The sequence below is a fragment of the Moschus berezovskii genome, chromosome X (assembly GCF_049115385.1).
Source record: "Moschus berezovskii isolate FMDL1 chromosome X, NW_MosBer_1.0, whole genome shotgun sequence".
Lineage (NCBI taxonomy): Eukaryota > Metazoa > Chordata > Mammalia > Artiodactyla > Moschidae > Moschus > Moschus berezovskii.
This window is the reverse complement of record NC_142488.1, coordinates 109,306,626-109,319,393: the sequence shown is the minus strand read 5'-3', so window position 1 is coordinate 109,319,393 and position 12,768 is coordinate 109,306,626. Positions and strand designations below refer to the sequence as shown.

Here is a 12,768-nt window from a genome sequence, read left to right as displayed (position 1 = left end):
AATAAGAGTTTATGAATCACAGAACACTCTGAAGAACTTAAATACATCATTACTTTCTCTTAAAGGGTTGCTTTTGTCTTCAAAAATAGGAAGTTAGAGTTTCCTATTCACTCCACTGGAGAAATCACAATTATATGTATGGTTCTGAGAAGAGGAGCAGGGACAGGTACAAGCCTTAAGGAGCTTTTCAGTGTGAATACCAACAAAGGTGGAGAAAATGATTTTCAAAAGAGTCTTCTTTAAAGATGACTTTTAAAAATTATTATTTATATATTTGTGTGTGTGTGTGTATAAAGTCTCTTCTTATACATTAATACAGATTTCATTTACTGGGAGAAATCTATATCTTTGTTGTAATAGAGTTTATTGGTAATGATTGCCCTACCAGAATAAAACTGTCATTTCACAAATGAGTCATGAAAAAGATTTTCTATCAAGGAGGGCTAAAACAGACCCCAATTACTTCGAAAAAGTTGGCTGTCTAACTTTTATATAATATGGAATTAAGGATGGTAAAAAATGGAAAATCTCTTAGGGTATGAGTACAAGATGCTAAAGGATACAAGCTATTTCTGTGCTCATGGGATTAGTTGGAACATATACTGATTTCCTAAGGAACTAGTAGAACTGGCTGAAAAGTTCTACTTTCCCAGCCTGAGAATGGCTGGCACTATTCAGTGTTTTTTCTTTTTTCAGTCTAAGCAACGTTCCTATGGGAATATGTTTTGGTACAAAGATTCGACATGTCCCAAACATCAAGTATGCTATGACTGCAAACTTTTCTTTCCAGATTTTACACAAATTGTCAAATTATGCTGGAAGATGACCTTTCCCAAGAATGGGGATGATTCCTCTGGGAGGAAACGTTCTCTATTGGCAAAGGAGTCTTCTTTCCTTCTCCATGTATATTACTGAAGAACAGAACCTACTCTCCATGCAACAGAACAAATAAACTTTTACGTTTTAGCTTTTAAGTATATAGGTAGGTCTGAGGAGTGGTGGTCAGGTTCGTGGATTTGACCTCAGCCAATGGTTACCTAAGAACGAGAGCCTTGGACATGGGTTTGCCAATGAGTATCAACAGATGGTTCTTTCAGCTCAGAATATCATGTAGTAATGAATCCCTTCTGTGCCATTTCTAATCTGCTGACAAAGGATCGAGCAGCTATTAGCAACTCTAGAAAGTGATGTTTTGTGAAATTTCCAGCTCAGTGTTTAATTAACCAATCGTATAAACAGTAACAATGGTTGAGAAAAAACCCATTTCTTTGCTAAGTTTAAAACTCAACCCCAGAAAAAATTCAAATCCTATCATAAATAAGTATACACAGTATAGTCATTCATCCACCCATTCAACTAATACTAAATATTTACTGTGTACCTAGCAGTATTCTAGGTGCTAGACGTATAGGGGTGTACACCACCCTTATGGTAGAAAGTGAAGAGGAACTAAAAAGCCTCTGGATGAAAGTGAAAGAGGAGAGTGAAAAGGTTGGCTTGAAGCTCAACATTCGGAAAACTAAGATCATGGCACCTGGTCCCAGCACTTCATGGGAAATAGATGGGGAAACAGTGGAAACAGTGTCAGACTTTATTTTGGGGGGCTCCAAAATCACTGCGGATGCTGATTGAAGCCATGAAATTAAAAGACACTTATTCCTTGGAAGGAAAGTTATGACCAACCTAGATAGCATATTACAAAGCAGAGACATTACTTTGCCAACAAAGGTCCATCTAGTCAAGGCTATGGTTTTTCCCGTGGTCATGTATGGATGTGAGTGTTGGACTGTGAAGAAAGCTGATCGCCGAAGAATTGATGCTTTTGAACTGTGGTATTAGAGAAGACTCTTGAGAGTCCCTTGGACTGCAAGGAGATCCAACCAGTCCATTCTAAAGGAGATCAGTCCTGGGTGTTCATTGGAAGGACTGATGCTAAAGCTGAAACTCCAGTACTTTGGCCACCTCATGCGACGAGTTAACTCACTGGAAAAGACTCTGATGCTGGGAGGGATTGGGGGGTAGGAGGAGACGGGGACGACAGAGAATGAGATGGCTGGATGGCATCACCGACTCGATGGACATGAGTTTGAGTGAACGCCGGGAGTTGGTGATGGACAAGGGAGGCCTGGCGTGCTGTGATTCATGGGGTTGCAAAGAGTCGGACACGACTGAGTGGCTTAACTGAACTGAAACAAAGCCTGGACTCGTGAAGCTCACATTCTATACACTTGATACTATATAAAAGTTGTGAATCTAGTGCAGAGTTTACCTTGAGAAATGAACGTCCCCTGCCAGTGAACATGGTTCTAATTTTTCACTTAAAGTGAGAACATACCTTCATAGGTCTGTCACTGTTTGCAAAGTTATTGATAATAAATAAAGACTCCTGAAATCTCGATCCTCCACTTAGTGCTACATCTGCTATCAGCTGGCTTACAGCAATTATTATCTGTGGAAAGAAGAAAACACCATCTTTCAAATGTCTTTTGAACACATGCTACTTGTTTTCATCAATGTATAAACCCATAGGCACTCATACGAAATGCTTATTTTAAAGATATTAGAGTTCCAACAAAATCCATTTTCTTCTTACATGAGGGGTTTAAATTCTTCTATTGAAACAGCAATGGTAGGGGCTTCCATGGCAGCTCAGTGGTAAAGAATCTGCCTGTCAGTGCTGGAGACATGTGTTCGATTCCTGGTTTGGGAAGATCCCACATGCCACAGAGCACTGCACCACAACTAGTGTGTGAGCTATAACTCTAGAGCCTGTGAGCTATAACTACTGAGCCCACATGCCATGGCTGCTGAAGCCTGCATGTCCTAGAACACAGGCTCTGCAACACGAGAAGCCACTGCAATGAGAAGGTGGCACACAGCAATGAAGAGCAGCCCCTACTCATTGCAAACAGAGAAAAGGCTACACAGCAATGAAGAATCCAGCACAGGCAAAAATAAAAAAAAATTTTAAGCAAAAGACAAAGTCATATCATAAAAAAAAATATCAACTTCAGTAAAGCTGCAAGATACAAACAAAATTAATGCAGAGAAATCCCTTGCATTCCTATACACTAGGAATCAGAGAGAAATTAAGGAACAACTCCTTCACTACTTCAACAAAAAGAATAAAAACCTAGGAATAAACCTAGGATTTCTCTGGTGGCTCAGATGGTAAAGCATCTGCCTACAATGTGGGAGACCTGGGTTTGATCCCTGGGTTGGGAAGATTCTCTGGAGAGGGAAAAGGCAACCCACTCCAGTACTCTTGCCTGGAAAATCCCATGGATAGAGAAGTGTCGTAGGCTACAGCCCATGGGGTTGCAAAGAATCGGACACGACTGAGCAACTTCACTTTCAACTTCACTTTCAAAGAGACAAAAGACTCAAATGCAGAAAACTGTAAGACACTGATGAAAGAAATCAAACACAACAGAAATAGATGAACACCATGTTCATGGATTGGAAAAATCAATATTGTGAAAATGACCATACCCATACTACCCAAAGCAATCTGCAGATTCAATGTAATCCCTATCTAGTTACCAATGGCATTTTTCACAGAACTAGAGCAAAAAATTTTACAATATGTATGGAAACACAGAAGACCCCAAATAGCCAAAGCAATCTTGAGAAAGAAAAATGGAGCTAGAGGAATCAACCTTGAGGACTTCAGACTATACTACAAAGCTACAATAATCAAGATAGTATGGTATTGTCACAAAACCAGAATTATAGATCAGTGGAGGTTCCTAGTTTCAAATTTTATTGAGATTTATTTTGGTTTGATATTAAAAATTTTTCCAAACTCATAGCACAGCTAGACCTGAAGCCGTTTCATAATTAATGAACTGATACAATGGTAGAAACAGGTAGCTACCTTCAATATGCTTGCTAGTTAGTAGTTTTAGCAAAGTTGGGAATAAATGACATTTCTTTGATGGTTTCTTATTTCTTTTCACTAGTCTATCTCAGTGTGCTGGACTTCCAACTCCAGTGCCTCAGCTCTCTTCTTTGTTTCTGACTAGGGCCTATCTAAATAGTTTAGACAGTAGTACATGTTATAGCCTATACACTACATAATGATAACAGTATAATGCCATGTAATGGTGCTTTTAGGCCTCACTGATGGCTCAGCAGTAAAGAATCTGCCTGCAGTGCAGGAGATGCAGGAGATGTGGGTTTGATCACAGGGTCAGGAAGATACCCTGGAAGAAGGCATGGCAACCCACTCCAGTATTTCTGGCTGGACAATCCCATTAAGAGAGGAGCCTGGTGATCTACAGTCCATAGGGTTCCAAGAGTCAGACACGACTGAAGCAACTGAGCACATATGCATGGTGCTTTTAAATCTCTCAGGCTCCTTTTAATGAATGCTTATATGATTCAGGCTAAGGTGTTAGTGGCCAGAAGCTTTACCCCTGGTCCTGAAAAGCAAGATACTGTATGAGTTGGGTGCAGCCTTCTGAGTCCAACTGACCTAGATTCAAACATTGACTTTATCAATTACGCACTGAATGGCTTTGAGAAAATGAATTAACCCCCCGTGCCTCACTTTCCTTAAAGGCAATATAGGTATAATGACAATACCTACATTATACAGCTGTTATGAGGATTTAAAAGATCATAATCACAATACTACAAGTTAATCAGTTTATTTAGCACTTAGAACCAGAATTTGCTATTTATTAATTCATTTCTATTTGGATATAGGACTTGAGACAAAATGATGTTTTAACACAGAAGAATGGACCCTAACATGGAAATTCAAAAATATCAGCACACTAATTGCAGAAATGCTTTGGAGGAAGGTGGTATTCAAGTTACATCTCTATGAAAGCAAATATTAGACACCCTAACATATAATGCTAGACCTAGTATCCAAAATTAACTAGATACAACATTTTACAGAAAGCATATACTTCTATCAGAGTTTCACATCTCTGATGACATTTCTAAAAAGCTACTTATGGCTGTTTCCTTATTTATAACCCAGTCTCCAACAAACAACTACAATGGGACAGACCATGGCAGTAAAGATAGGAATATGACCAAGCATTTTCCATATTACAAAGAGGGCAAATGAGCCAAGAACTCCCAACTGTGTTTCAGTTCAGACATGTTTCATCACATAAGCAAAAAATTATGTTGAATAATTTTGATGTTAAATAACAACTGCCACATACTAAGTGTCTATTATGAGCTAGGCATTTTGTGCCTGGCACTACACACACTTTATTTTTAACCCTCATTATAAACCCCACAAGCTGAAACATACTTGGCCTCATTTTACAGATGAGGCAACTAGTTAAGAGGAACTGTGTAACTTCCCTAGACTCACATATTAACAAAGTAGCTAAACTATGATTTAAGTCCAGGTAGGTATGTTTCCAAAGCCCATGTTTTCCACTAAACTTTGAGATGTCACTCATTTTTTAACTAACTAGGCATGCTGGAGCATGATAAAACACAAGTAACTTCGTTTGTTACTTAATCATCTCTTTAACACTCACCATAACCATACAAGGTAGGTACGGATATTTACCACTGTTTTACTTATGAAGCATCTGAGGTACTAAGAGACTAAAGAAGTCCTTGCTAAGGTCACACAGTGTGTGATGCTCGTGGAATCTGGAATCTATGCTCTTAATATCTCTGTTTTTAAGCAGTGTTGTCCAGTAGAAATAGGGTATGAGTCACATGTGTAATATTAAATTGCCTAGCAGCCATATTAAAAAGTAAAAAGACACAAGTGAATTTTGATTTATTGTACTTAAACTAATATATCTAAAATATCATTTCAACATATAGTCAATACAAAACAATTGAGATATTTTACTTCTTTGTACTTACTCTTCAAAAGTCAATGTGTCTTGAATTGAGACTAGCCACATTTCAAGTGCTAGATGGCCACCTGTGGCTAATATCTTTGTATTAGACTGGGGAGCTCTCGATCTTAATGTAGAGAGGCTAAAGACTGAACAAAAAGAGAAGCTTTGGTTTTCACTGACCTGCAGGTGTGTCCTTAAAAAGGTTTTCCTTTTGGTGTACTCAAAGTTGTTTCTCATCAGAAGATACAAAAGTGCAGAGGCTTCATTCCTGGTTGAGCTAATCTTTGACGTGCAGCACTTTAAAACTTCATAGCAAAATGCAGCACACATGTTTACCCTTCCCTTGAAAAAGGCCGAGGGAAACTAAACAATAGGAAAAACATAAATAATTATCTGAAAAATCATAAAACAAATCAATCAACTATCAAGTGCCTACAGTATTATCCCTAAAACTAAGCTGGGCGCTTTGAGGATACATAATCCACATAAGATTAGGGTACTGCTCTGGAGAAACCAAGCTAGATAAAAACATAAAGACCAGCATGTATTAATGAATGACTGAAATGATGACTCATTTCATGATGATGGTCTCAATTTGGGCCATAAAAATGGAAAGGCCAATCTGCATTACTTACTCTTTTGCTTTATATTTAAACAGTTCCTTATATTATAAAATTCTAAATGCTAGGAAAATTATATAAAGAATCTATTCAGCAAATAAAGCTGATCTTTGAACAAAATGGAATATAGATGAAGTGTACACACACAAACAGAAACATGCACACCCTCTACTCATAAACAGTGTTGAATAAAATACAGTTAAAATACTTCGTTTGATACTAAGATGGGTACATGCCATTTGTCCAAACCTATGGGATATGCACCAAGAATGAACCTTAATGTACACTGTGCACCTTGTTGTTTAGTTGCTAAGTTGTGTCTGACTCCTTTAGGGACCACATGGACTTTAGCTTGCCAGGTTCCTTTGTCCAAAGGCTTTCCCAGGCAAGAATACTGGAATAGGTAGCCATTTCCTTCTCCAGGGGATCTTCCAAGCCCAGGGAACAAACCTGCATCTCCTGCATTGGCAGGCAAGTTCTTTTTACCACTGAGCCACCAGGGAAGCCCACGAGGAAGATTATTATGTGTCAGTGTAATTTCATCAGTTGTAATAAATGCAGCACTCTAGTGGCAGATGTTGATAATGGGGGAGATTGTATGTATCTATGAGAGGGTGGGGATATATAGGAAATTTCTGTATTTCCCTTTGGATTTTGCTGGGAATTTAAAACTGGTTTCAAAACATACAGTCTTAATTTAAAAAGTTAAAATATAAAAACAAGTGACAAACCCTCCAAAAGTAACTCCCACAAATCATTATCCTCTATTTCACCAGCTTGGTTCCTTCCAAGGACTTTTTCTGATTACTATTTTATTTACTTATTTATTTTCTCTCCCCCTTCCACCCACTGAAATCTTCATGAGAGCAGAGATTATGCCTTTGTACTATATTCAAAGAGATTTTCCCATACCTGCAACAACTTTCTTAACACAAATCTAATTATGTCGCTTTCCTGCTCCCCGACACCTAAAAGATGAAATCTAACTGAAAACCATGAGGACACAACCATCTGGTCCCCACTGACCTCTTCAGTCTCATCTCAATTGCTGAGTCCAAACTAAATCCTAACTTGAGTGCTGCAGAGAAATGTTGCTCAATTAGGGTTTCCTGTCCTTCCATTTGCTCTCAGTTCTCTGTAGGCTTCCTTTGTCCTAATGGTATTTGTAGATGTGCATCGATGTGTGCTTTCCTCTACTGGACAATAAGCCCTCAGACTGTATCTTTGACACAAAATCTGACACCAGTAATTACACATCCAGTCACTGTTCAGTAAATGAATGATTTTGGAATCCCTTTCCCTTAGTTGCTTGTCATACGCTTCCACTGAACTCAGTTGTTTTTCATTTATTTCTTTATTCACAAAACTGCATTACAGAATGGCAATTTAAAAATAAACCTTCAAAATCAACTACTTTTCTATCAATTTGGGACAATAAGTTGCCAAACAAATAATGACAAAAAAACTTGCTCAGCTAGCCTATTCCACAAATCAGTTAACTGAATTTGTCTTGGTGGAGTTACACATACCAGAGTGGAAGCCTAGACTGTGCCTTTCCATAATTTTAACTCCATCTAGGTTTCTGATGATTAACAGACTAGCAATAAATTTTTGCTGAGTCATACTTGTTCCTAAAAACCTAGTCTGAAGTTTTAGTTTACATGACGTAAATGGCCTGAAAATCTGGAGCCCACAGATGCAATTAGCACTGAAAGGAAGGATTCATTCATCTGAACATGTATTAAGTGCCTACCACTTGCAAGATATCATACAAGGCCCTGGGGTTTTGTAACTTGTCTCTGCTTTCAAAGTGATTATACATGAGCGCACTCACAAGTTATATATCTTCAGCATGCTAATACTTTAAAAAGAAACCAAAGAGAAGAAATATTGGCAGCTGATAACTTTACCATGACACTCCTCAAAGGAGCCTACTGGAAAAAAAAAAAAAAGGAACAACAAAATGAAATTAAAAGCATGTGGTGATTTTAGGGAATTCGTGGTCAGGCCCTCTTTCTGTATTTTGCTGTTCTGTATTAATGTTTACGAAGGCAGGATATAATGGCTTCATTATCTGAGGTTTGGAGATCCTGTTCCCCTGATCTTTCTTACCAAGAAGCAAGGCCACTCACAGCCACAAAGATTTGTTCCTTACCTTACTGATGAACGCTCGCAGTGAGGCAAAGACATGTTTCAGCGACACTTCAGACTGCCCATTTTTAAGAAAAGCAAGATGAATATCAAATACTTTTTTCATTAACGGGTTGTGGCCATCATTATTTAAAAGCTGACTCTAGAAAACATAAAAAAGCTTTTTTTTACAAATAGTTTATGCTGCTCCCCCTAAAATGAGAGAACAGGCTTTACCAATACCTGTTCATCAAACCACTGCTTGAAAAATAACAATAAGAAGCTTAACATAATCTAAAAACATTTCTGCCATCTTTCAACTTGGAATTCGCAAAATACTATAAAAACTACATCCATACTTAGTAGCCTGCTTTTAAACAGATGAAAAAATTTCTTTTTCCAGTATACCACAGCAAATACAGAACTATTATGGGAAGTGTATTTTCTATTGACCTAATCAAATTGCTTCTTAATTAAGAAATCAGTAAATTAAAAATGGATACATGATAACTAGCCTTTGCATTTCTCTGACAGAAACAAAGTAAAGTAAGAATTAAGGAAAACATCAATTCTATTTTAAAATTCAATGATTCAATTCGTTTTTAAATGTATGCTTAGTGTATGTCTACCACTGGTGACAATTAAACCCTCTATGAGTAGAGATAATAACAGGTGTCACAATTGAAAGACTACACAAACTGTTTAAAGGTTCCTTAGATACTAATCAGGAATAGGCTGCAGAATCTCTTCATGAAGTATTAAATTTGTTCTGATGAATGTGCAACTCAAATTCATTTTTTATTGTGCCAGTAAATAAGACATTTGATTTCAAAATTTGCACTCTTATTCCTTCTATTCAGATATTTCTTTATTTATTTAACATACATCTCTTGGTAGATGACAGGCACTAACCTAAGTGCTTTAGAAATATTAACTTACTTTTTTATTGTGAGACTGGAGGTGGAAAGGGGGACTGCATATGGGCACCAAGGATCTTTTTGAGATAATGGGAATGACTGGATTGTAATGACTGCACAACTCTGTAAACTTACTAAAATAAAGATATAAAAGAAACTAGAAAGTGGAGAGAAGTATCTATTAGTTTGTGACCTTTCTGTTTAAAAAATAATGCATTGGTTAATGTCTTCAGCCCTGCTCTCCTATCCCCTAAGAAACCAATTAGCAGGTTACAACTTGGCCATAAGTAACAACAAAAAACCAAAACCATATGCATATTTGTAACAGATTTAATGGTAATACTGATAGCCAGAATCCCAGAATGGTGCTCCATCTTTCTGGCTCCTCCCTTAGTCTACTTAAAAGCATGGGGTAGTGGTTAGAAGTAAGGACTCTTGTGATAACTGGCCAAGATTAAAATCCTGATCTCCTACTGACTATCTATGTGACATTAAGTTCCCTGTGAGCTTCACTTTTCTCACTTTAAAATGGGAAAAATAATAGTATCCACATCACAAAGCTAGTGTGAGGATTAAAGGTGACTTAATATTTGTCCTTTTAAGTTGATTGAGGTTGAATTTACATACAACAAAATTTACCTATTTTAAATTTATGATTTGATTATTTTTAATAAATTTACAGAGTTGTGCAGTCATTGCAATCCATTCATTCCCATCATCTCAAAAAGATCCTTGGTGCCCATCTGCAGTCCTCTTTTCTACCCCCAGTCCCACAGTGAAAAAGTGAGTTAATATTTCTAAAGCACTTAGGATAGTGCCTGAAATCTAACAAAGATGTCAACTAACAAGAGATGTATGTTACGTAAATGAGAAATGTCTGAATAGGAGGAAGAAATAACAATGCAAACCTTGAGACCAAATGTCTTATTGACTGGCATAATAAAAAATGAATTTGGGTTGAATTTTAATCAGAACAAATTTAATACTTCATACAGAAATTCGGCAGTCTATTTCTCATTACTATCTAATTCAGTTTTCCCTTATAAGACTCTTTGAAAAGCACAGGCCTGGTTTCCATAGTAAAGCTGGAGGCCTGAAGCAATTAACGGAATTACTTTGAGAAGGGGAAAGAACAGAAAACAATCTGTGTAACTTAGATGAAGAGCCAGCACGAGTTTTCACTTTTGACTTCTCCCACTACTGTCACCTCACATTATGGTTATATGGGCTCCCCTGGTAGCTAAGCTGGTAAAGAATCTGCCTGCAGCGTGGGAAACCTGGGTTCAGGCTCTCAGTTGGGAAGATCCCCTGGAGGAGGAAATGGCAACCCACTCTAGTATTCTTGCCTGGAGAATCCCAGGGACAGAGGAGCCTAGCAGGCTACAGTCCATGGGGTCGCAGAGTCGGACACGACTGAGCGACTAAGAAAAGCGCATAGTTATGTAAGGTTTATTCAAAGCACTCTAACATCCATTATCTCATTTTATACCTTCGAGAACCCTGCAAGATAACTGCTTTCAATTTCTTCTTCTTATATTTTTTAATCCTAGCAATGATGATTTGTACTGAGAGGCAAGCATCTGAATAAAACCAATAAACCCCCGGCAAGGGACACTAGCCAGCCAGCCAGTCTGCCTGGACATCATCTGGCTTGACAAGACACCTCTTCTCAGTAGGTATTTGGACAGGCTGACTCAATCATAATTGAGGCTAAAAATGACTGGGTATTTTCATAAATGAAAATACCTGTTTTTAAACACAAAAATAATAGAGAAGGGAAATAAAGAACAAATTATTAATAGTCCAACTCTCTCATTTTAAGGATGAGTCTCAGTGATTTCTTGAGGTCACACTAGATCCGCCACCCAAGTGTCCTGACTGCTCACTGGGGGCTGTTATTCTGTACTAAGCTTCATCTGCCTAGTTAAGTTTTGCATATTTTCTTTGCAATGATACCAACTGAGCCCTAACTTTTCATTTTTACCTTGAAACACTGAGTGAAAAATGATATGGTATCTAGCACTGTTAGGGAAACTTCCGTAGCAGTGTTTCCTTCAAGAAGTGCCTGATGGAAAATGTCTGCTTCAGTTGTTGAAGAACCTGAAAGTTTTTTTTAAAAAAAAAAAGAAAATTAAAACTGTATGACACAGGGATTCACATAACAGTTTTGAATGATTTTCTCTCCCAAAGACTCAGAGAGAGATAAAGCAAAAAGTCACCATGCTCTCAATCCCTGCAGACTTAATGAGTTTTGCTGTATTTACTCCTTAATCAAATACAATCTGGGTTAATCAATTCTGCTATTTTTTTTTTTTTTGCTTCACCTCTGTATCAACAGCTCTGCAACAAATAAATAGGTGCCTACTTCTTAGAAGATAAGATGTGACTGATGATCTAGGTATAACGTGGGAGGCATTTTAGACTGTTCTGCTAATTATGGGTGCAAAAATGAGAAACTCATAGAAATGCAGCTATGTTATGTACAGTGTTTCCCTATGGCCTGATGTTTTCAATGATGCCAATGGTATGAGACTTGTTTCTAAATCAGAAGGAAAACAAAGCATCTGGGCCAACTGAAAGACATAGGTTCTTTACATTGTTACAAGTGACAAAGTACAAAGCTGAAGGCTGCACCACTTGCAATTTTTTTGAAAGGTCCTGAGTCTAGTAGCTCAGCATCCATCTGCTCAAAACATTTGTGTTTATTATTATTCCTTACGGCAGAGCCAGTTCTGCTGGCTTCCTCTAATGCAACCTCTAAAGGACTGTATGGAAATGAACGTTTTCTCATTCTTTGACTTTTTATTAAGATTTGCTTTTTAGAGGATAGCTTTCATTTATATGACCCTCTAGCTTCCTCCTTGTCCTATTGAACTTGTCAATATTTCAACCTGTGTGAAATACATCTTTGTCAAAATAATATTTATAGTACTCTGATTTCTACAGACAGCTCAGCATGGGTAATCCCTTAAAAATCATTGCATGAACAATAGTCACTCTAAACAAATATTATATATACTATTATATTCAAATGTCATTATTTGCATTAAAGTATGGATAAAATATATTGAATGTAAAATAATATATTGAATGTAATAAAATATATTGAATAATAATTCAATGAGAAAATTAATTTCCGTCATGTTAAACTAAGAACTCACTATTAACTAAAATTGCTAAAAACAATCCATGCATATTTGATATTATATTCACATATGATGAAATGACTGTACAGAAACAGAGATCTCCAACTGTAACGGTGATTTAGGTTAA

General features: G+C 37.2%; 1 protein-coding gene across 2 annotated transcripts in view; it reads right to left on the bottom strand.

Moving 5' to 3' along the window:
- Positions 1-12,768, bottom strand: part of DOCK11 (dedicator of cytokinesis 11) — a 224,302-nt gene that overhangs the window by 41,541 nt on the left and 169,993 nt on the right. For both annotated transcript variants that reach the window (XM_055437858.2, XM_088834017.1), the window contains 4 exons: positions 11,480-11,595; positions 8,604-8,741; positions 6,009-6,191; positions 2,336-2,449 (listed from right to left, as the gene is read on the bottom strand). In XM_055437858.2, the coding sequence (XP_055293833.2) occupies positions 2,336-2,449; positions 6,009-6,191; positions 8,604-8,741; positions 11,480-11,595 (551 nt within the window). The remainder of the gene's footprint in view (positions 1-2,335; positions 2,450-6,008; positions 6,192-8,603; positions 8,742-11,479; positions 11,596-12,768) is intronic.